This window comes from Amblyomma mixtum, chromosome 7 (genome assembly GCF_055824585.1).
Source record: "Amblyomma mixtum isolate Tamu chromosome 7, ASM5582458v1, whole genome shotgun sequence".
NCBI classification, from domain to species: Eukaryota; Metazoa; Arthropoda; class Arachnida; order Ixodida; family Ixodidae; genus Amblyomma; species Amblyomma mixtum.
In genome coordinates this window covers 142,056,647-142,068,905 of record NC_143018.1, presented here as the reverse complement: position 1 = coordinate 142,068,905, position 12,259 = coordinate 142,056,647, and the positions used below count along the sequence as shown (strand labels likewise).

General features: G+C 48.8%; 1 protein-coding gene across 1 annotated transcript; it reads right to left on the bottom strand.

Moving 5' to 3' along the window:
• Positions 1–244: 244 nt before the first annotated feature.
• On the bottom strand, positions 245–8,375 carry LOC149337749 (uncharacterized). Its single transcript, XM_089554942.1, has 4 exons — positions 8,209–8,375; positions 6,945–7,206; positions 5,742–5,830; positions 245–869 (listed from the first exon to the last, which is right to left on the bottom strand). The coding sequence occupies exons 1-4, from the start codon at positions 8,373–8,375 to the stop codon at positions 578–580; spliced, it is 810 nt and encodes a 269-aa protein (XP_089411068.1). The 3' UTR covers positions 245–577.
• Positions 8,376–12,259: the final 3,884 nt, after the last annotated feature.

Genomic DNA, 12,259 nt, shown 5'->3' with positions numbered 1-12,259 from the left:
ATGATATGGGTGTAAGTAGGGGCAGTTAAACTCCTAGGATTGAATCGTATTTTTTGCTTTCCTGGTCGCAGCACCTTTGCGAGCTGTGGGACACTCAGTTCGGTCTTTCTAGACATGTGTTTTGCCCTCTGTACATGTCGTGTGCTCCTTTGTTGTGTCCCGTCTTCTTCGCGCAAGTACGTATCCGTTCATTTCAAAGAGCGACCCCCAATTTCTCCCCTGAGCCCGGCACTGGCTTCTTCGACGTCAATAAATCTCAGTCCAGGCTCCTGCACAGCGCACAGGCCATGTAGAAAAAGATGGCAAAGGAGATGTTTGCAGTAATCGACAAAATGAAGAGACGTCGTCGGCCACACGGCAGTGAATGCTTCTTAGGGCTAGCTTATCTTGACGCAACATGATATTACCTAAAAGGGAAGCAATCTTGTCAAGTGCCTTTAGAACAGTGTGGTTGGCATCAAGGTTGCTATCGTTGTCCAATGCACGTTCGTTACGAAGCGGAAGCTTTCGTGTTCTTAAAGCCACAGCGACGTTTTTTTCACATGTGGCACCCGAGCTCTCTACGCCATTGCGGCTTCTAGCGAGAGGTCGACGCGTCCACGCCGTCTGAGCTAACGGAGGTCACAGAGCCTCCTCCAGTGGTGGCCACGGCCTCGTCGGAAACCACGACGAGGGTGGTCACGGCCTCTTCCGAGACCGTGGCAGGGGTGGTCCCGTCCTTATTAGTGTCTGCGGCAGCCGTTTGTACACCGCCGGCGGTTCTCCTCTTGGAGTCGTCGATTTGCTTGCGGCGCGCGATCATCATGCCGACCAACAAGGCCACCATGAGGAAGACGATGACGACGCTCCCGATCATGGACAGGATGGCACTGCGGCGTAAAAGAGACAGCGCACTCATCGATTTCTGCGATATTCGCCGTTCTGAAAAGAGTGGTGGGTGCTGTAGGGACCCGAGCTGAGCTGGTCGATTCGCTCCTCGAAGCCAGTACTAACAACGCCGAAGAAGGCATGTGAGCTGACGCGGCAGGGCGCACAGCGAAGTTTGATCCTGCGGGTCCCCACAAGCTATACAATAGGGAAGAGATAGTGTCGGTTCTTATTTTTTTTTTGTGTCCCACCTTTCGGGTCACTTTTGTTTGCTTAAAATGGTGCCGCTCCAAAATAAAGCATAAACGCGCTATCTAAGGTTAAGGTCACCAAAAAAGTGCATCTACCTTAAGATTCCTAGCGGAAAGTTTTCTGCCAAGAGTGCTATGCCATTAAAGAAAGCCCTCTCTTACAGGCCACAACCTGCATGGAATGGCGTATTCAATATTCACCTCTATATTGTCATTGGAAAACACTTGCTGCCGCAACTACATGAACGGCCGCATAGGTCGCACCCCGCTCCGGCTCCTCCAGAGCGCGACCCCACCAAAAGTCACACAAAGCATTTACTGGGTGCAGGACACACCGACATAGAGGGGAACGAACGCGCCGACGAGGTAGCTCGAGGGTATACGAGCCGAGCTTCCGCCCAATCGGATGATCTACCCGACCGAGTCGGCCCTACGTACTCAGACATTCTCAACTACTATAAGGGGGTACGGATCCGCTATCTGCCGCCTCATTCTGATCTAAATCAACTAGAGGCAGTGTATTGGCGAAGATTGCTGACAGGAACATTCCCAAACCTGCATATCCTTAGCAAGATTTACCCGACGCAATATCGGGACAGTTGCCCGTGGTGTGGCAGCAAACCATTGTTGTACCACACCACGTGGGAATGCAGTAAGAACGACAGCTTTCGCAAAGAACCGAGTGCAGAACAGTGGGACAGCCGGCTCTCCAGCGGCGATCTGGGTTGCCAACAAGGTCTGATCCAGCACGCCCAACGAGCAGCGAAGCTCAGCGGCGCCCTGGAATAGGGGCACCGACCCTGTGAGAAGGAGGAAGATGGACCTCTTCTTTCTCGTCTGCTACTAGCACCTTTCTAGAGCAATAAAAGTCTTTCCTACCTACCTACCTACCTACCTACCTTACTTATTTATTGTTTGGGTGCCACCTCTTGAATACTGGAGAAATTCTCTAACTGCATACACTCAAAAAAAAAAACCTTAGCATGTATGCAGTGACTTTTACATTTTAAAAGACACCATTCCTATTTCTTCTATCCGTAGATTATGACCTTATTGTTCTAAAAAAAATTTAACGTGTAAGGTTATCTCTAGTTTTTGCTTCAATCTAAGCGCCTATTTTTTAACTCTGACGATAGGTAGGGTGGTAGCTGACGACCAGGTATCTGGGAATGTTCGCTTCGAAGTTCTCTGCATGCAGAGCAGTAATATACATTAATTTTTTGCGCGTCTCAAAGATGCGCGTCGTCAAAAGTGTCAAAGGCGAGCGAGGAATGGCACGACAACAGCCAGAAATGAGCGGCTAACGACTTGTGCCTGCCGGTGCCAGGGCGAGGCCAGCAAGTCGGCATCCGGATTGCGGCAGCTGTGGGCGAGTTGACTGCTATGCTTGCGGATGGGGAAAGGGCGCGTTCGTCGGCCGGGAGCCGGCCTTGACACCAGGCGCACTGCTCCAGTGCTGTAAACCGCCCACAGGTCGCATGGCCTAGAGACTTTCGTCCCCGCCCGCACCTCGCGTTAGGTGGCCTCTAAAAACATGCGAGTTGTCATATTCCGTGACCACACCTTTGATTGCAGCCTCGCTGACATAAACGACGCCAGGTTCAACGTTCCAGCTCAACTCGCTACGCGACCGAGCTGAAAGTGAAGCCTGCTGCGCGCATGAATATACCTTTTCTCGCACATGCAAAAAATTCGAGGGGACACTTAAGCTTCGCCTTAAGGCTATGATGCGATAGCTTTGATGCCCATATATGCACATTTTGTCATTATCTACTTAACCTTCATAGATCCCTGGGAGTCCTCATAACAGTCCTGGCGTTGTGGTGGGGCCGTTAAACGATGCGCCACTGGCCGGCGATCCCACGTGCTGCCATCAACGAGGCTTGTGCGACTCACGTTAATTATTAAGGAGAAAGCCTTTAATGATCAAATGTTTTAGGGGAATCCCCCAAGGTGGAGTAGATTTGTAATAAGGGAGTAAAAAAAAAAAAAAAAGCTACGAAGTTTCTGAGAACTACGAAGTTTCTGAGAAAGCTGTATAGCTTTCCTTTGTAGCTGTATGGCTGCGCTTGGGTGGATGCAAATGAGTAATTACTCCCTTATTAAAAGCCTTTAATGCCTCATGCTGTCATTAGCAGCCGTGTCGGCAGATTTGTCCGCGTTTCGGCGTCAGTACTCAAAAAGAAACTGCGTCGAGGCTGAAGCGGAGATGATACCACTCCGCCAAGAAGGCTCAAGGTTTGAGCATGAATAAAGGCCCATCTAGTGAATGCATGGGTTTCATTAACGACATAAAAGGAATAGAAAAATGAAAAATAAGGGAAAAATTAGAAAACAATAAAACATGAAAAGAAACAAAAATAAAACATAAATCAGAAAATATAAAACATGAAAATAAAAATAAAAACAACAAAAATAAACAGCGATAAAGAAAGAAAAAATAAAATATGCAAAATAAGAAATAAATTAGAGATTATAAAACATGGAAATAAAAAATAAAAAACAATGAAAGTAAAACAAAAATGAAAATAAAATATGGAAAATAAAAATAAATGAAAAACAACATTGCGCCAGAAAAACCTTTCGCCTCGCAGCACTTCAGAGAGCAAAAGTGCCCCCTCAATTTTTTTTAATTTAACTGCATCCAGCCGCGCTAAGCAATTTGCTGGCAATCCAGTGGGCAGGTTGTGATGACGCCACAAGGTTACGTGACGTGGGTGGCTCAACTGCCTCCAAGTTTGCTTATCAGGGCATTTTTCGTGGATTTTTCACCCTCAGTCAATGACTCCGACGCGAGATTTTCTGGGAAACCAGTTAGTTGGCCTTCCCTAAATGCGACTCCCAAATCACCCTGGAACTCGGAAACGAGACAATACCTGAGAAAACGGAAGTCAGGGTACTTGGAATTTAACAATACTGCAGATTGGGCGAGTTGGTTAACATACATCTTGCAAAATTTTTTAGCGCGAAAAACACGGACAGAAAGAGTAGACGACAGCGCTCGTGTCGTCTACTCTTTCTGTCCGTGTTTTTCGCGCTAAAAAATTTTGCAAGATGTACTTGGAATGTGGCTGCAAAACATAGGACGATGCAGCAAAACCATCGCCTCTGTTGAGAGTACAACAAAGCAAGTCGCCAGAATCGTGCGAAGAGTCAGCAGTAAAAAGAAGGGGATAAGAGAACAGGACACCATAAGACTCATAGACAGCTTCGCCACGAGCAGGGTAACGTACAGCCTCCCCTACCACGAACTAAACAAGCAAGCGACTCTAAAGCGTACAAAACGGCGCTCAAACTTCCAATGTCCACCCCAACCGAAAAACTAATGGCCCTGGGAGTATCGAACACCTTCAACGAACTACGAGAAGCGCAACGTAGTGCGCAATTAGACGGACTCACTCAAACAAGAACGGGAAGACACCTACTGGAGAAATTACGGCCACCTCTAGGCACACAAAGAGACAAGGAACAGATTAATAATGAAGACAGAAACCACATCCGGGTAAGACCAATACCCCGACACATTGATCCCAATATACATCATGAAAGACGACAAGCCAGAGTCCGAGCACTCACCAGAGAACTCAGCGGCAATCCCAACGTAGTCTACACGGACGCAGCAAAGTACCGATACCAACGCAAAACGATCGCCGTTGTAACAGATGACGGAGGGCAAGAAATAACCAGCGCAACGATAAACAACCCAAACAGAGAAGCAGCTGAAGAAGCCGCCATTGCTCTGGCAATATCGCACGGCAGCGCAACAGGACACAACCTCACTATAGTGACGGACTCCAAACAAGCATGTATAAACTACACAAGAGGCAGGATCGCCAGCATCGCCAATCATATTCTACACACGACGAGAAGACACAAAAACACTAAACATAGTATAGTGTGGGTTCCCGGACATGAGGGGATGAGGGACAACGCGGCAGCAGAAGAGTTAGCTCGAGGGTACGTCAACCGAGCAGACTCAACACTTTGCACCACAGGCACCTTTGACCCAGTTACCCCCACGTTCTCAGATATACTCGATCATTACAGGGGTCAGCGGAAACGCTACCCAGCTCCACATAAAAGGCTCACCAAAGAGGAGGCGGTAAACTGGCGCAGACTACAAACAGGTACCTACCCAACCCTGCACAAACTACACATGATTTTCCCTACACAATATGCAGACGGATCTCCGTGGTGTCAGGGTAAACCTACCCTAGAACATGTCACATGGACCTGCCCTAAGGCAGACTTGGAGCCAAGAATAAACCACCCGAGTGTGACGCAATGCGAGCACTTGCTGGCCAGCGAGGACGAGGAAGCGCAAAGATTTTTTTTGCGCCGAGCCACAATGGCAGCAGTCAAGTGCGGCATCCAGGACCAAGGATCGACCACGGCGCCCAGTGACCCGTAAGGGTCAAGAACAGCAATTTATTAACAATAAAGTTTTTACCATCCATCCATCCATCTGGGACACGAGCTTGTTAACGTTTCCGCGTTAATATCTGGAAGCGAGGCTCGCGTTCTCGGCGCCCCATGGATCGACTGCCGTCACCACACGCCTTTGCGATGGCGGGAAATGAAAGCTGGTCGACTTGGATGCAAACAGAGGAAAGGGCGGCTCACGGTTTCGGTCTCCTGCGCTCGGTGGCGGGAATGCTGATGTTTGCCTCATGGTCCGCATGTGCCCCGAGAACTTGCGGGCAGGCGCCGACCTGCGGTGTGCAAATGGTTTACTTCAGCGTCAGTCACGTCAGCAGTCTGGAAGTGTAGTTCATTTTCCAGTAGCCGCCGCGGTGGCTCAGTGGCTATGGTGCTCGGCTGCTGGCCCGAAAGACGCGGGTTCGATCCCGGCCGCGGCGGCTGAATTTCTTTGGAGGAGAAATTTGAGGCCCGTGTACTGTGCGATGTCAGTGCACGTTAAAGAACCCCAGGTGGGCGAAATTTCCGGAGCCCTTCACTCCGGCGTTCTCTCATAGCCTCAGTCGCTTTGGGACGTTAAACCCCATAAACCAACCAACCAATCATTTTCCAGTAGGCATTGAATCTACGAAGGGGAAACGTGAATTCATAATGGTCTCGCCTGCTTTGCTTTACTAACGCACCAGAGAGAACAACCGCACAGAGAACGCTCGCCATAGAGCACCGTTCCAACGCTTTATTTTAAGATCGAAACTGCGTGCATTCATTTTCACGTATTATCACATCCAGCAGTGCTAACTGCATGCCAGTGGAAATCTCAGCCAAATTACAAGATCTTACTAACAGTGTACCACTCCTGTGGTCGGGCCGGGCAGAGTTCAAGATCAAGTCCCCTTGAAGAGAGGAACGTCTTGCAGGCCCTCGACTGCGTGATTACAGCGCAATACAGCAGCTGCCAGTGAAGGATGTCAGCATGGTCTTTCTTCTCCCTTGACGATCAGCGTAAGAGCGGCAGTAGCTTCTAACAAACTTTTTGTATGGGCTAGTCGGTGGTTCATCTTAAGGAAGGTAACAGCAGCGCAAAAAGACGGGGACACAAGAGACACAAAACCAACATGACTGGCGCTGAGTCCTGTTCAGCGCCAGTCCTGTTGGTTGTGTGTCTCTTGTGTCTCCGTCTTTTTGCGCTGCTGTTACCTTCCTTAAGAAGTAGCTTCTCAGCGACCTCCAGTTTCACTTAGCGGAAGCACCTTGACGTGGATACCATTTAGTGGAAAATCGACGCGCCCGTCAGCATCGCAAGTTCATTCACTAGTTTGCTAGGAGCCACTGCGCGATTAGCTTGTCAATTCCTGCGTGTGTGTGTAGTATAGCTTGCGGATGCCGGCATTCAGGGTCAGTCCTTACCTCTGCGCGTCTCTGGGTGACGACACCTGCAGGAGATGAAGAAGCCGGTGCCTCTGCCGACACGGCCGCGGGAGCAGGTGGCTGTGCAGATTCCAAAGCAGCTGCCCCTGTCTCTGCCACAGCCTCAGCCGGATGTTGTGGCGAGGACTCTGGTCGGCTCTCCGCACGTGGTGTCGTAGCCGCAGTGTCGGTCCTGGATTTACACTCTCGCTTCGACTTTTTAGCCTTTGGAGGCGACGACTCGACGCCTCCATCAGTTGCCCTGCATGCGAGCGAAGCAGAGAATCTTGTGCTGTAATTGCAGTTCCCAACGATGGAACGAATGTGCTAGACAGGGTCCAGTTTTTTTTAGGCAATCTCGCGTTAGCTTGCCGAGTGTCTGGGCTTCTGCTCCCGGTCGCTCCGATTAATCTCGGTCGCTGACGCAGGCCACAACGCCTGTACCTTCACACAATCAGCCAAGAGCGAGAGAAAACCGAAAGGCGACGGACTCCTGTTCCTAGTGCATATCTCCGCGACTTCGGTGCAGGCAGGCTGGTCGTGGGAAGAAGCAACTGAAGTAGATGGCCGCAAGACTTCAGAAACAGTCCGATAATGCGGGATGGTATGCAGCAGACGCTGCGACAAAAGACTTTCGCTGCGAAGGCTTGAGCCATTTGTTGTGGTTTCACAAAATATCAGAAATAAGTGACGGCTGCATCCTGGCCAAAGCGGCATGGAGGTTCTTAAGGTCGGGCTTCCTGCTGTTCACAAATTTTCTGCTAGGGGCAGCGGGGTTGTAGTTTCAGAGCGGCCAACAATGTTGCCGTTGAAAAAGCAGCTCAGTCCTGCAAGCGCAAATGCCTTGCCAGAGGAGGGCCCTTCAGCCAAAGACTTAACCTGTTATGACGCCGCGATCTACCACCTTGCACCTACCACGGTCGCTCACAAGCGGACACTAACGGGTGCGAAGTGTTTACCCTGGACGTCATCACAGCAAGTGGCCGTCTTTGGCTGAAGGATGTCCTCTGGGAGGCATTTGTCGCTTCGTTTGCGATTTGAATCCAGTTGTCGAACTATCCCTACCTGCGCGCTCCCTGGCGTGCGTATCTTCTCGTAGCCACATTTTGGGCTCATTTCGTTTTTGCCTGTCGTTACTTGCTCTCCAGCTTGCACAATCACCGTTCCAGGTGAATAAGGGACGCTGACCTGTTTCAAAGAACTACAAACTCAAGGCTTGGAGATGTGCCTCGTGTATGTGCCACATGCGCACAGGCAAACTCACTTGACATTGTCTGTGGTGGTGGGTTTGGGAGGCTTGCCGCGTTTTTTGGCCTGTTTCTTGTGTTTCCCGGTCGCGGGCGACGTGCTAAGCTCCACGCCTGGCCCCGCCGCCGCTGGGCTCGCCTCTGCCACGCTGTGCTCCTCGGCTACCTTGCTGGGTTCCTCCATGGACGGGCCCTGCTTACGCTGACACGAATTCTTCTCTGCGCGCTCGAGACTCCGGCTGCTTTCTCTTCCTCTGTCACACGGGGCGGACCGCGTGGACCGTGGATGGAGTGATCATCGATAAAGTGCAGCGTGACTTCTTAGCGCATATAATTTTCTTGTTTCCTTCAGGAAAACGACCTTACCGGCTTTGTGTGGTATGATGTCGACGAAAGACTATACAGAAATTATTTATATCGCAGTTTGTATTATACAGCCATAAATATTGCCACCCATCTGTGTGGTTTCTTCATTCACACTCAAAGCCGCAGGCCGGCGGCTTTACCATTTTGTCTGTGACGCGAGATGCGAGCAGACTTATCTCGACTGATCCTGGCTATGAACTGCTCCCACATTTTTCTAGATTGTAGTAGTTGCTTTTGCTTCTTCATCTCGAAAGTTCCTTGCTAGCTTTAAATTGGGCGGGCGCAGCCAAGAGCTATAGACATTCTGTGCGAAGACCGCTAAGCATGCTTGTTGTTTTCCCCGCCGCCAAGTTATTCAGTCCGTTGTGGGCGCAGGTCAACCCAATACACGGTTTTAAAGACCTTTACGCTGTCTTTAAAACCATGTGACATCTGGTGGACGTTCTGCCAGATATCCTGGTCACCCTCACCCCCTGGGAACCGCCAAAGCAGCTACAGCCGTCCCGAAGAAATAGCTCACTAGAAGGCCACAGAAGCCATCCCAACCAAAAACGAAGTGCAAAGCAGCCCTCGTCTCGAGTGGCGTTCACCTGAGTACGGACTATTACCGGACCGCACACGAGCAAAAGAAGGACTGCTCAGCGCCGGCGTTTTCCATGGCTTCGACGCCAGCCCCCATTATTTTGCTCCAGCGCGGACTGCCGCCCGCGTTCAACGGTTCACCAGGCAAGGATCATGAAGAGTGACTGGAACAGTTTGACCGCGTCGCCGTCTTCAACAGTTGGGATGACAAGACTGAAGTGAGCCATGTTTTCTTCACCCTGGAAGACCAAGCCAGAATTTCGTTCGAGAACCACAAAGCTCCCCTCGTGACGTGGGAATCATTCAAGCGGCAGTTCCTGAAGGTATTCACAAGCATCATCAGGAAAGAAAGAGCGCAGTTGTTTCTACAGTCACGCATCCAGCACTCGAGTAAGGCAGTGACCGCATACGTCGAAGTCATGAAGCGCTTTTTTTGACGTTCCGATCCTGACATAACGGAAGAAAAAAAGGTGGAGCTTGTGATGCGTGGTGCTAAAGGGGCACTTTTCGATTTTCTGACCAGCAATCCACCGAATATCGTCGTAGTTTTAAGCAGTGAAGTGGCCACCATTGAGAAAACCTTGGAAGCACCAGCCCGCCCTTCTCCTCGACAGCTCCAAGTGACCACGACAACCATCACGGACGGCACAGCAGTCGGAGGCAACCTGCGGGATATCATTCGCGAAGTTGTACAGGAAGAGCTGCGTCCCTAATTACGATCTTGTCTTGCACGTGGTCAGACTATTTCCTAGAACCTCACATAAGTATATTGTCGCTCCTTGCACCCTTCCCACGTCATATCTTCCACCACATTTCCGGCCTTGTCACCCTCTCCCTTTGTTCACCTTTTTTTTTTCTCCTAATCCCCTGCTACCAGTTCTCGGAAACCATGACACTCCTGTTACCCCCTCCGCCCCTACTTTTTGGCTTTCTCTGAACACGAGCCATTTCCCCCCCTCCCCCTGCCTTGTCCTTCCTTGGAAATGCCCCCCTTCCTTTCTCCTTCCAGTGCCAGCTTATTTTTTTTTTCCTTGTTCTCATTTCCCTGTACCACGCTGACTAATCATTTTATCTGAGTTTTGCAGGTTCACCCAGCGCCTCCCCCCCCGTCGCAGCCCCTTCAAAGCCTTTTGTTCATTACACACCCCCCGGATATAAGTTGTTCCACTATTGCAGCCTAACGAATCATGATTCACCTCCCTCCCCTTCCTGACACGCATCCCCTCCCACACCACTTTCCTTCCCCACCCCCGGGGCCTTCCTCCTCGGAGCGAAGGCCCTATTTAATCCCTGCCGATGATGAACGCTTTGCCCAGACGAAGACAAGTCCCCTTGTCGAAACGTTGGCTCTAGCAACCTGAGGTTTTCCCCTCCCTTGTTCATTTTGTGATCGCCAAGGACCATCTACCGCACCCTCTCTCTGCCATGAACCTGCTTCAAGTAGCCATTCTTGGGGAAATCGTCCCCACATAAGTTCAGCATGCGCTTGGCTCTCCGGCATCAAGGCATCCCGCTGAAGCTCCATTACGCTGTCTCCAGCGCCAACGACACGCACTAAGTCCGCTTCTTCGATGTGAACCAGCTGTTCCCGAACGCCGCACCCCTACCCCCGCCAGCCCCACCTACGAACGGCGCTCAAGCCCCAGGAAATGCGATGCCTGGAGGACTTCCGACAACCGCCCGCTGTGCTAAGCAGAAGCTCGCACCTAACTCGTGTTATCGCAGATATAACCGATTGATAATGTAAGGAAAGGGGCCAACGCCGAAGAGAAATTTAAGAAACAATTGCCGACGATTACATTCAATTCTATTCATTCATTTTATTTTCCAGAAAGATTTGGCGGATTTATAGGCAAAAAGCTGTTCCTGACAGCTTGACAAAGGCCTACAAAACCACCAACGAGGCAGTAGGTGATGACCTGATGATGCAGAATATTGAAGAAGAATAAAATATGTTTTACACACAATACATGACTACAAACATGGATAATAGCTAAGTAGCAAAATATACATTAACAAGAACATATATTAACAAGAATTACATTTTAGAACTTGACACCAGTTCTACAGAAAACAGTATTGACGAAATATCGATTATAACTTCAAAGGAAATTTACACATATTGTTTTAGAAATACAATTATGTGGCATACAAAAAATAAAAGACATTAAGGCTAAGGAAATAATAGCATGTAAACTATCCATCAAATAGTTAACCGGTTATATATCTAGGAAAAGGCAGCACATAATACACACAATCTCGAAACCTACATTATATAATTATAGCTAAAGTGAGTACACTTGTGCACATCTGGTACAATTTGTAAAGAAAGGTGCAGCTATGTGGACAAGAATTGGTCAAGTAACTGTTTTAGTGTAGGCTTGGTTATGTGTTTGTATTTATTTAGGATGACTGGAAGATTATGCTCAAGTGTTTGCACTTTATAATTTGTGCGGAAACGAGGTATGAACCATATATCAGTGTACCGTGTATGAGTGTTTTATTGAGTTCTAAAGAGGCTAATGACTTAAGGAAATGCCTGAAAGAAACCATTGCTAAATAAAACGATCGCAGGACGCGAAACTCGTAAGCACGTTTGATGCTAATTATATTGTAGGACTGAAAATATTCTGCTGTCGACGACAGGAAGTCTATATTGGCTATGTTACGAATATTTTTTTTTCTGGAGTACGTATATCCTGTGGACATTTCTTTGTGATGTAGTCAACCAAATTAAATTTGAATAATTAGTGTAGGAGGCAAACAAGGCATTGTAGACTTGTAGTTTTATTTTTGTTGGTAGAAACGAACGGCAACGTGATAATGCCCCTGTAACTGTTGAAAGCTTTTTACAGAGGTTATCTATGTGAGAGTCACACATAAGATGAGAACTAAATGTTATGCCAAGTATCTTGATTTCTTCAACAATCTCAATAATTTGGCCTTCGCAGCGGATATCTTGTTCAGTTTTAACTAACTTATTTCTGGTGCGAAAAATAACTGCTTTGGTTTTGAGGGGTTGATTTTCAGCTTATTTGATCGTGACAAAAAGATTAATTTTTCAATTACCCTTTCATATAAGAGTATTAACATCACTGCCTGATAGCAAAATACTGCTGT

Bases quoted from the DNA above. Each gene is read 5' to 3' on its own strand.
- LOC149337749 (XM_089554942.1), bottom strand. From the start codon at position 8,375: ATGGAGGAACCCAGCAAGGTAGCCGAGGAGCACAGCGTGGCAGAGGCG. The intron at 7,207-8,208 runs GTGAGTTTGCCT...GCTCGCATGCAG, and splicing joins ACCACCACAGACAATGTCAA to GGCAACTGATGGAGGCGTCG. The intron at 870-5,741 runs GTGAGCCGCCCT...TTTACGCCGCAG, and splicing joins GAGCGCAGGAGACCGAAACC to TGCCATCCTGTCCATGATCG.